The 12,542-nt window shown below is 35.5% G+C and overlaps 1 protein-coding gene across 13 annotated transcripts in view; it reads left to right on the forward strand.

Moving 5' to 3' along the window:
- nisch (nischarin) overlaps positions 1–12,542 on the forward strand; it is a 132,370-nt gene that overhangs the window by 61,743 nt on the left and 58,085 nt on the right. For 8 of the 13 annotated variants that reach the window (XR_012102186.1, XR_012102187.1, XR_012102188.1 and 5 more), the window contains 4 exons: positions 22–86; positions 1,762–3,114; positions 4,472–4,655; positions 6,432–6,582. Coding sequence is in view for 6 of the 13 variants with exons in the window: in XM_073072688.1 (XP_072928789.1) it covers positions 22–86; positions 1,762–3,114; positions 4,472–4,655; positions 6,432–6,582 (1,753 nt within the window). In the remaining 7 variants the exon portion in view is untranslated. Of the gene's footprint in view, positions 1–21; positions 87–1,761; positions 3,115–4,144; positions 4,203–4,471; positions 4,656–6,431; positions 6,583–12,542 lie in introns of those variants that run through there. The other 5 variants (XM_073072689.1, XM_073072690.1, XR_012102192.1 and 2 more) reach the window with 5 other exon arrangements.

The raw sequence follows: 12,542 nt of genomic DNA on the forward strand, positions 1-12,542 counted from the left end.
GCGACTGATATTATATTTAAGGTTGCAAATCCGGAGCTAAAACCCATGAATAAATCACTTGAAGACTCTGACTGTCCACAAACAAGGTATGACATTCCTGTACTACTTCTGATGGATAAGTGTGATTTTTAGCTATTACATCTTAAAACTAATCATTTTGATTAAAACTTTAATGTTAAAATTATTTTGTGCTTGATATTCTCTTGTTCATTGAATTTCTGATATTATTTGCTAGGTTCTGCATTTCAACACAAATATTTTTCCAGTGTCTATTTTTATCAAGTTCTATTGCAGATCAACATCTTAATAATTGTTAGCTTGCTTTGAATAGTGCAATTTGTTTCCTTTGGATTGTGCAGTTTTGGTCTCCTTGGCTTTGGTGGGGGTGGGGGGGAAGGATATAATAACATTGGAGGTGGTCCAGTGGAGATTCAGTATGCTATTTCCAGACATGAGAGGTTTGGTGGACAATTTAGGTCTGTATTCTTTGGAGTTTAGAAGAATGAGGGGTGACCTTATTTAAATGTGCAGGATCGGGTTGGGGTTTGACAGAGCAGATATTGAGTTGTTTTTTTCTACTCATGAGTTTCAAATAAGGTGCAGTTTTAAGGATCCATGAATTTAAAACTAGGTTGCATAGAAATTACTTTTCAGAGGATAGTGGCTGTCTGGAATTATCTGCACCATACAGAGTGGTGAAGTATTCATTAGAAATACTTAAGATGGAGATCCATACATAATTGAAAGGTAGTGGAATTAATTTCTATAGAGAACTGGCACAGAAAAGTGGGTCAGAACAGATCAGCCATTATCCTATTGAATTGTGGGGCAGGGTTGAGGGGCCTGATGGTCTTACTCCTACTCCTATTTTCTTGTGTGCTTGTGAAATTTTAACTTTTATTTGCTGCACTTTTTTTTCCTCCAAATACAATTATCTACATTCATAATAAGGTAAGTCTACTTTGCATTTGAGTTTTTGGAGAATCGTGGTCCCATCATAAGCTGTCTAGCTCATCTTTCTTATTAATTATAAGAAAACAATGGTAAAAACAGGGTAGTTGTAGTGAAGTTTAAATCACTGGTAAGGCCGCAGCTAGAATTATGTGTTTATGGTTACCATAATTCAGGAAAGATGCAAAGATCCTGAAGAGTGCAGAAGCTATTTGTTTGAATGGAGCCAAGGCTCAGAGAAAATTAAGTTGAGGATAAAGAGGGGAATCTTGGACTGATAAGGTTGTTTGATGTAATGCAGTGCAAATTTGCGGACTTAAGCTTCATGTGTTATGATCCAAACTGTTATAAATACTCTGCGGGTGAGGCTGCATGTGTGGAGAGTGTAAAACAGAGTGAATGCTTCAAGTCAATAACCTTTCATCAGGATTAAAAGGTTTAAAAAAAATTGCAGGAAAGATGGGTTGGGACATGGTATAAAGTATAAAATGAATGCTTGTGATAATGACAATCATGACACTGAATTATGCAAATTGTTACCAGCTGGAAGAGGGTGCTGAAGGCTTATTGATCAGAGGTGATCTATTTGGATTAAGTGTAAATAAAGGAAGATGGGTAGAAGATAAATGGAAGATAATAAGTATGCTGGAACTATGAAAAATTACAGCTGTTGGGACTTTGAAATAAGATGCTGGAAATAGACTGTGAAGAGAGGAAAAATTAAATTGGTATTTGTTTAGTTCTTCCTGAATTTAAAATCTGTTTTGTTTTTTCCCCTTCCTTACTCTTTTTTTTCTTTAAAAAAAAAAGATTTGGATCAGCAGATGCACCTACTCAAGCTGATGTGCTGAAATCACTACGTGATCCTGAAGTAACTCTTGTGCTGCCATTTTCATGTATGTCATACAATATCACCAATCTTGACCTTGCTGCCCATTTGTCTGGAATAATTAATCAAGCTCTATTGAAAGTGCATACCACTGAGACTTTATTTGGCTGTCAAGGAAACCCTGTTAATTATCCTGAGGTCTTCGGTAATGAAGCTGGATATTTTGAAATGGGTCCAGATCAAGGTGATTGTATTTTGGGATGTAGTTCAAACATTGATCTATCCAGTATTTCTGCAAACCAAGAAGCTGAGATATTAAAGGTACTGTGGGCTCTTTGTATACAGGCAAACAAGAGATTAAGATTGTTTATATCTTGCATTGTACTGATTGACAGTGCTGTAGCTATATTTCAGATTCCTCACTGCGAACTCCTGGGAAATGTGCAAAATGTTATTTCTCAAATGCAGCTTGTTCTTTGTCTTCCCTATTCAGAAATTTTGGAAGTGTTCTTTGAAGTGCCAGAAATGTGCCTTTCAATGAAAATTAAAACACATGGCTGTTTCTTCTTTATATCTGATTCTCAGAGTCTTAAAGACTTCAATTTCTGTTTGAAGGCTGTGTTGAATAAATCTACTTCAAGTTTGACTAGACTTGATTACGAAGAGCCTCTTATGGAAGACTTCATTGTTCAGCTTTTACAGCATCAGCAGCTTGCACTAAGTGACACTGGCATTAAAGGTAGTTTTGCAGCATATATTTTGATCAGCGACAACCCCAAACCATGGGGTTGGGCAGAAGAGACGAATCCTTGTGTTTCACATACTGAAGTGGTCAGTGATTTAGAATTAAAGAACAAAAATACTCTGCACTCTGAGGTTTTTTCGGAAGTTCTTCCAGGGAGAGAAGAAAATTCCAAACCTGTATGTGTACCTTGTCTTATGATTTTGACAGCCCAACATCTTTATTTCATAAAGATAGATTTCTACAAAGCAGCAAAAAAGTGTCTTCATCCTGAAGAGAATGCAGAATGTCCATTTAAGTTGAACAGAATTTCATTAGCTACGTTGCTTTTAAATCCAAAGCATGGATCCCATACTGTTGAAACAGTGGCATTTTGGGATGGTCATGTCCTTGAATTCTTGATTGGATATCAACTTGCAACGGCAGTTTTTTTGCTTCCCCATGAGAAGTTCCACTTTCTACGAATGTTTAGTCAACTGAGAGCAAGCTTTCAGGGTGTCAAATCCATTGTAGTGTACAGAACTTGTCCAGATCACTGCTACGTGACGAGGCATTCCACGGATACAACGGATCACTCTCCTGAACCTATAAGGTAATAACAGAGCAAAACATAGTTGTTAGTTAAATCTTAAAGTCTATTTCATTTCTCCGCAGCTCTTGGCTGTAATTGCATTTATTTGCAGATTCAGGGTTTTCATCAAAAATGTTAATCAACTCTTTGCCTCCACAGATGCTGCTTTAGTCTTCCAGCAGTTTTCTTTAAACTCTGCATTTCAGCATCTGTAGTTTCTTGTCCCTTTTGACAGTTTGGATCTCGTGTCAGCTATTTAATGAGTACATCTGATTGTTTGTGGATGGGTTTACTGCACTGTAGAAAGGGAATGTGTGACTTTTTGCCAAGTGCTCAATTTTTTAGAGTTGATCAAATTAAGCACAGTAAATCTAATTTTGATATCTGTATAGTATGAAATCTTGGGATTTTGTATATGATTTAATTATTGGTACAATATTTATTAAGTACAGTATGTTGTATTTAATAGAATCTGCATTTGGTTGTTAGTGTAACAGTCTGCATATTAACAAGTTTTGTATGTGTGATAACACAATTAAGTTTATGGCTATCATTGCTTCCTTTTTATTTGTGATGCAGAACATCTAGAGAAGGATTTCTTGGTGGAGGGTATTACTTGGTATTACAGCACATTAACATGTAAATCAGAAATAGGCCCTTTAGCCCTTAAGGCTACTATCTCAAGGAGATTATGGCTAGTTTGATGTGTGACCGTAAATATTGCACATTTCTGTCTAGCATCACTAACGTTTAACCTTTTGCTAATGAGGAATCATACTGCCTTTTAAAAGAAAGCTTTGAAGACTTTGTGTTTTACTGGGTTTACAGGAAGAATTCCAAGAATTCACTGCTTTCCTATGTGAATATCTTGCAAATGACTCTTATTTTTATTCAGGCCATGCTGATATTTTTAAAAATAAAAGGCCATGTTGCTTTTCATAATGTAATCAAAAGTCACAAGATTAAGATTTTAATTTTGTCCGTCCAAATGTTGTTGTTATTATTATTATTATGGTTAAGGTCTTTTGTGTTCTTGTTCCTATCATGATAGATCTTGAAGATATCTTGTAGAAACATTTGAGGCCCCACATTCTACCATTTCTTCTATGGTAACCTCTTAACAGTTTTTGTTACTGATACTTAAATCAAATTTGTGTGTCTGAAAATGGTAGTTAATTATTACAACAAAAATAATTAACCGGCCAAATGTTTATAGAATATAAAAGTATTTGGGGGAGGAATTTTTTAAAATTGTAAATGGATTGTAAAAGTGCCTTAATGTTTTATCATCAACTCCTTTTGTTTCCCAATATTTTCATTTGTTTAATTATCTTCTCCTGGAGTATAAGTTTAAGTTTCTATCTGTTTATCTCTACAGTAACCAGCCAAAGTTGAAATCGGACTTGGGTCTTTCTCTACAGTATCCTTCTGAGACGTTGCTGCAAAAATTGACTGAAGAGAATCGGTGTCCCTTTCATCTTTCTGCCTCCCCATCTCTCCATTACCTAGCAGGTTTGAAAGGAAGAGCTATTGTGGATTGTTTTCACAACAGTATGGCTGAGGTAATACTTGTACATGATGGGTGTGTTTTTGTGTTAACTCCCTTTTTATTATCATCTCCCATTTGGGCATAGTGAGAAACTTTTCCCTTGACAGATGTCTGTAACAGGAGGGCATATGTTTTGGGTTAGGGCTAGGAGATTTAGAAGGGATTTGAGGAAGAATTATTTTACTCTGAAGGTTAAAATCTGGAACACTGCCCAAAGAGGTGAATGCAAAAACTTGTACAACATTTAAGAAGTACTCAGATGAGCACTTGAAAAGCTATGGCATTGTAAGCTACCAGCCCCATGCCAGAAAATGGGATTAGTATGGATGGGTAATAGATAGCAGCATGGATAAAGTGGTTCAAGAGCCTATTTACTGTGTTGTATGACTGATTAGAAGATGTTGGACTTTATTCATTCAAGGACTTTTGGCTTAGCAAGTTGAGCCAACATTCTAGTTGTAGAAGGTGGAGGTAAACAGCCTTGAATCATTGCATTATATGTATATAAAATATATGTATATACATATTCTTTTTATATATATATGTACTTTATACATATGTATATAAAGTTCAGCAGCGTCTCTGCTTTCTGTGAAGGCTGAGAAAAGTTCATCTCCCACCCCCCCATCCTCACCACATTCTACAGAGGATGTATCGAGAGCATCCTGAGCAGCTGCATCACTGCCTGGTTTGGGAATTGCACTGTCTCTGATCGCAAGACTCTGCAGCAGATAGATCAGCCATCAGCCTCCTCGACACCCAGAGTCTAGACTGACATCTACATCATTTATTATTATATTGAAATTTGTCCTCTACTTTGCCTGTTGTCTTGTTTATTAATTAACTTATTAATCCATTATTGTACTGCCCTGCACTGTTTTGTGCACTTTATGTAGTTCTGTGTAGGTCTGTAGTCTAGTGTAGTTTTTGTGGTTTACGTAGTCTAGTATAGCCTTGAGTTGTCTCACATAGTCTAGTCTAGTTTTGTGTTCTTTCATGTAGCACCATGGTCCTGGAGGAACATTGTTTTGTTTTTACTGTGTACTGTACCAGCAGTTTATGGTCGAAATGACAATAAAAAACGACTTGTTAACTGGGTCTGTTTGGACAGCAAACACATGGCCACACATGAGAATAATTATATGCATTAGAATTCCCATTTGTTCACTAGAAATTAGAATAACTGTGGAACTGACTCTGTTGAATTTATATGGTCAGAACTTTTGTGGATGTGCCTAAATCACGTTTTCTGATGTGCTTGTTTTAACAGTGTTTTCTTTTGATTTTGTGCTACTCCTGCTGGTGATTTTCTTATTATTGGGTTCAAGTTAACCTAAAACTAAATTAAATTATATGTGGTACTGAGTGTTTTTTTTTGGCTAATGATTGATTAGTATCCAAAGATAATTGTATTCATTATTTAATACTTCAAATAATATTGCTAGATATTCATACACTATTTTTCAGATTTTTTTCATAACTTTGAGCAGTTTAGTCTTTTTTACCTTGTAGTTTGTATAATTATAACTTTAACTTTGAAATGTCAATCTATTACCTAGAATGGAATTTTGGTTAGATAATAAATGACAATAACTTTGTATTTTGATCTGAAGCAAAGTTGAACCTGGAATACTGTAAGAATGACAGTAAAAATGTAATTTTCAGTAAGGCTATTTTCGATGCGTAAATTCAAAGCTCATTGTTGCTTGCTGACTGAAGTCAAAGTGGCATGTACTTTTATTTTAAGTTTTTTTCCCCTTGTTGCTTAATTATTCTTGTTCTATTACAGGTTGAGAATGAAGAGCTACGGTATCTAATTTGGTCTTCAGTTATATTTTACAAAAGCTCGGAGCTTGAAGTTACTGCCTGCATAATGCTCTCTACCAAAGCATTGTACTTCATGTTGGATGATAGCATCATTAAGCTTGCTGATCAAACTGGTATGGCTAGTTTGTTTTTGATTAAGTATTATTTCGTTTTGTCTGGAAGCAATTATTTTACTCTTTTGCAATTGTTATTAGTATAGTGTTCTTCAACAAGGAATATTATAATATTAAAATTTTAGTAAGCAGGGAACGTGTGTGTGAAAGGTTGTAAGGAAATCTCATGGATTATCGGTAAAACTGCTTGGAAGCAGGATGAACAAATAGCTCTGTTATAGTCACTAATCTCCTGACTACCAAGGGCATCGTTAAAAGGCGATGTGTCAAAAAGGTGACATCTTCATTAAGGACTCGCACCACCCAGAATATGCCGTCGTCTTATTCCTACTATCAGGGAGGAGGTACAGGAGCATTTTAGGAACAGCTCTTCCCCTCCACCATCAGATGTATGAATGGTCCATGAACACTACTTCACTAGTGTTGTCTTTTTCCACTTATTTTTAAAAAAAATTTCTTGTTGTAAATTAGTTTTCATGTATTGCACCGTACTTCTGCCCCAAAACAACAGATTTCACAACATGCGTCCATGATATTAAACCTGATTCTGGTTCTGATAGAAACATTAAGAAGGCATTTACAGAAAAAGGTAGGATTTGCAAAAGGAACACAAAAAATACTGGAGGAACTCAGCAGGCCAGGCAATATCTTTGGAAGAAAGTAGAGTCGATGTTTCAGGCAGAGACCGTTCATTAGACCTTCATTCTGATGAAGGGTGTCGGCCTGAAATGTCAACTGTACTTTTTTTTCCTATAAATGCTACCTGGCCTGCTAAGTTCCTCCAGCATTTTGTATGTTGCTTGGATTTCCAGCATCTGCAGATTTTCTCTTGTTTGACATTTGCAAAAGGGTTGGATTAAATTGATATTTGCAGCAATGTGCTCCAGATATAGTGGTTATGCTATGGGATTGTAGTTTGTGGTTGATATTCTGGAGTTTATTGAAGTAAATGGTTCAATAGTTCAGAAATCCACATGACTTTCAAACTGGAACATGAAAATAATTTGCAGCACTCTGGAAGTGTGAGTATGGGTCAGATGGAATTTCGCTGGACTCCGCTTTCCGCTCACGGACATGTAAGACATAGTTTCTTTCTGTCCGCCTTTAATCTCTTCCTTTTCCGACTTAAACTTTGAAATTTCAACTTTATTCAGTCGGATCTGTAGAGCAACAGTTATAATTATGGCTACTTTAAGAAGCACCAAAAGGAACCCGGACCCAGGCAACGGAAAGTCTAAAAAAGCTGACAAGTTCTCGGAGGAACCCCCTTGGGTGAAGAGATTAGAATCTCAAATCAGCAGTATCGGCACTGAAATAACTCAACTAAAAGAGAAATTTGAAGAAAAAATTGACTCTCTGAGCCTCAATCTTAAAGAAGTTAGTTGAAATGTGGCTGACCTTTCTTCTCGTTTGGAAAAGGCTCAACAACAAATCGTGGATCTGGAAGCTCAGTCGCGTCGCAATAATATTCAAATTGTTGGATTAAAAGAGAAATCAGAATCTGCCGACACAATGGATTATTTTGCTAAAATGTTTCAGCCTTTATTTCCGGAGGTTTGTTTGTTACCTCCAGATATTGAAATGGCTCACAGAACCGTTGCACTAAAACTTTTGGATCAAGGTTGAAAACAGGCATATTGTTGTGCATTTTCTCCGTTTCAGAGACAAAGCCCGCATTATTAAGCTTGCAAGAAAACAAAGGTGGTTTCAATTTCAAGGTTCGGAGATTTGCTTTTTTGAAGATTTTCCATGCGAAATTGTTAAGAAGCGTGCTGGATTTGCTTCGGCTATGAGATCAGTGTATCAAAAAAAGCTCTTCCCATCGTTACAATATCCAGCTAAATTAATGCTTTTTGTCAAAAATTCTGGGGCTCATATTTTTGATGACCCAGCCGAAGCATTGCGTTTTATTAACTCTTTGCCTGACGAGTCTGAAGCCTGAAGTTTGAATGATTTACAACGGTTTGATTGTCTCGTGGCGTAAAGAGTGATGAAATTGGAAGATTTGATGGTTATAGAAAGTCTTTACCTTAAAATGTATTTTTATCTCTGAAAAAGACTGGTTTGGATAATTTTAACCTCAGAAGACACAGCGGGAGAACTGTTGAAAGACTAGATATTTTTGAACCATCTAGAATTTTTTCTCTGCAGCATTTAAATGAACTAACTTTTTTTTGTTTCGTATGCTTTTGTAAAGATCTTTTAAGTAATTATTTGGATTTCTTTACGTTTTAATGATAGATTGGATAATTTAAAGATGGCGATTGTTTTTCTTTTGTGCAAATATTTCAAGAATTGTTTTGGATGTGTTTTTCTTCCCTTTTAATATTATGAAGGTTACTTTCAAAATTGAAGGTCGTTTTGTTTTACAAAAAAAACAGTTCCTTCCAATTTAATTATATTGAGATACATGTCGACTAATGAGTTTTATGTTGGGTAGAGGGAGACAGAGATTACTTTTTAAATTTTTTTTATTTAGGTAGGTGGAGTTTATAATCGCTTCTACGCTTTTCTTGGGGCTTGCGTTGGTTGATGACGACTTATTTCTGGGCTTTGTAGTTAGGGTGGATTTTCTTTTTTTTTATCCCCATTATGAAATCCCGGAGCATACGCAAATTATTATTATTGTTGTTCATCTCCGCCATTTTCGACTATCTTATCCTGACAAACGTCTAACTACTCTTTTTAGATACAAAGTCTTATGATGATATCTAAACAGTTAAATGTTTTAAGTTGGAATGTCCGTGGTTGGAATCATCCTATTAAGCGTAAGAAAACATTTAAAATTATTAACCAATTCCAACCTGATATAATCTTTGCTCAAGAGACGCATATTCAGGTTATGTGATAAAAATCGATTTTTTAAATTTTGGAAGGGTCCTCAGTTTCATGCAAATTCTCAGTAAAATTAGAGGTGTTTCTTTTTTATTGATTCCAATATCCCTTTTAATCAGTAGGATATTATAGCCGATATTAATGGTAGATTTTTGATTGTTAAAGGATTAATTTATAATAGGAAAATGGTTTTGGTTAATATTTATGGACCAAATGTACAAACCCCATTTCCAGAAAAGTTGGGATATTTTCCAAAATGCAATAAAAACAAAAATCTGTGATATGTTAATTCACGTGAACCCTTATTTAACTGACAAAAGTACAAAGAAAAGATTTTCAATAGTTTTACTGACCAACTTAATTGTATTTTGTAAATATACACAAATATAGAATTTGATGGCTGCAACGCACTCAACAAAAGTTGGGACAGAGTTAAAATAAGATTGAAAAGTGCACAGAATATTCAATTAACACCGGTTTGATAGACTCCACATTAAGCAGGCTAATTGGTAGCAGGTGAGGTATCGTGACTGGGTATAAAAGTAGCGTCCATCAAAGGCTCAGTCTTTGCAAGCAAGGATGGGTCGTGGCTCACCCCTTTGTGCCAAAATTCATGAGAGAATTGTTAGTCAGTTCAAAAGGAACATTTCCCAACACAAGATTGCAGAGAATTTAGGTCTTTCAACATCTACAGTACATAATATTGTGAAAAGATTTAGAGAATTCAGAGACATCTCAGTGCGTAAAGGGCAAGGTCGGAAACCACTGTTGAATGCGTGTGATCTTCGAGCCCTTAGGTGGCACTGCCTAAGAAACCATCATGCTTCTGTGACAATTATAGCCACATGGGCTCAGGAGTACTTCGGAAAATCATTGTCACTTAACACAGGCCATCGCTGCATCCAGAAATACAGCTTGAAACTGTATTACGCAAGGAGGAAGCCATACATCAACTTTATGCAGAAACGCCAGTGAGTTCTCTGGGCCTGAGCTCATCTCAGATGGACCAAAAGACTGTGGAACCATGTGCTGTGGTCAGATCAGTCCACGTTTCAGCTAGTTTTCGGAAAAAACGGGCGTTGAGTTCTCCGTGCCAAAGATGAAAACGACCATCCTGATTGTTATCAGCGAAAGGTGCAAAAGCCAGCATCTGTGATGTTATGGGGGTGCATCAGTGCCCATGGCATGGGTGAGTTGCATGTATGTGAAGGTACCATTGACTCTGAGGCGATATTAGGATTTTAGAGAGACATATGTTGCTATCTCTTCCCAGGATGCCCATGCTTATTTCAGCAGGACAATGCCAGACCACATTCTGCATGGGCTACAACAGCGTGGCTTTGTAGACACAGAGTGCGTGTGCTTGACTGGCCTGCGGCTAGTCCAGATCTATCTCCTATTGAAAATGTATGGCGCATCATGAAGAGGAGAATCAGACAACGGAGACCACAGGCTGTTGAGCAGCTGAAGTCTTATATCAAGCAAGAATGGACAAAATTTCCAATTGCAAATCTACTACAATTAGTATCCTCAGTTCCAAAACGATTAAAAAGTGTTATTAAAAGGAAAGGTGATGTAACACAATGGTAAACATGCCTCTGTCCCAACTTTTGTTGAGTGTGTTGCAGCCATCAAATTCTAAATTTGTGTATATTTACAAAATACAATTAAGTTGTTCAGTAAAACTATTGAATATCTTTTCTTTGTACTTTTGTCAGTTAAATAAAGGTTCACGTGAATTAACATATCACAGATTTTTGTTTTAATTGCATTTTGGAAAATATCCCAACTTTTCTGGAAATGGTGTTTGTAGATGATCCCTCTTTTTTAAAGCTGTCTTTGCTCTATTACCTGATTTAAATGAATATATGTTATTAATGGGTGGTGATTTTAATACTTGTTTAAATCCTTTAATGGATAAGTCATCACCCAAACATCAACTCCCTAATCGTTCTGCATCACTTATTAATTCCTTTTTAATTGATTATGGTCTAATTGAAGTATGGAGGCATATGCATCCTAGTGATAGAGAATACTCTTTTTTTCTGACATGTTCATAATATATATTTGAGAATCGACTATTTCATAGTTGACCCTCGACTTATATTTAATGTTCAGAGATGTGAGTATGATGCGATTGCTATCTCTGATCATGTTCCTTTAAACCTAATATTTGAACTGAAAGATGTTGCTTCTACCAGACCATTTTGGCATTTTCCAGACCACTTGTTACAAAATTCAGAATTTGTTGAGTTTATTGAAACTCGGATAAGAGTTTTTTCTCTTTAATAATACAGAAAAAGTCTCAAAGTTAGTAATTTGGGATACATTAAAAGCCTATTTACGTGGTCAGGTTATTTTGTATATAGCTAAACTGTGAAGAAACAAACAAGAATAGAATTAGATAAAATCTCTAAACAAATTAAAGAATTAGATGACATCAATGCAATTTCTCCAAATGTTTCATTTAAAAGAAGAGTAGAATTACAATCAGAATATAATTTATTATTAACATATCCTATTGAAGAATGTTTGCTTAAATTGAAAAGTCAATTTTATATTTTCGGGGATAAAAATAATAAGCTCTTAGCTTCCCAATTAAGAGCAGCTAGAGCTAAAAGACAGATTTTAAAGATTCATAAAAATAATGGAGATATAACAAGTAACCATGAAGACATTAATAATATTTTTCAAGATTTTTATTCTGATCTTTACAGATCTCAATTTCCTGCAGATTCCTCCAAAATGAAGGCTTTTTTTTACATAAGATTAAATTTCCTCAAATTTCTGCTGAAGATCAACAGATGCTTGATACTCCAATTACCGAGCATGAAATTCAGAAAGCTATTTTATTTATGCAATCAGGTAAAGCTCCTGGACTTGATGGTTATTCGGTAGGATTTTACAAAAAATTTGAAAGATTACTTTTTCCGTATCTTTTAGAAATATTTCATGAATACTTTGAGAAGGGTAGTTTACCTTCCTTTTATGAAGCATCTATTTCCTTAATTCTTAAGAAAGATAAAGATCCTACTGAATGTTCATCATATAGACCTATTTCACTATTAAATGTGGATGCAAAAATTCTCTCTAAGATAACTATCTGCTTGGAAAATATTGTTTGA

The sequence above is a fragment of the Hemitrygon akajei genome, chromosome 19 (assembly GCF_048418815.1).
Source record: "Hemitrygon akajei chromosome 19, sHemAka1.3, whole genome shotgun sequence".
NCBI lineage: Eukaryota > Metazoa > Chordata > Chondrichthyes > Myliobatiformes > Dasyatidae > Hemitrygon > Hemitrygon akajei.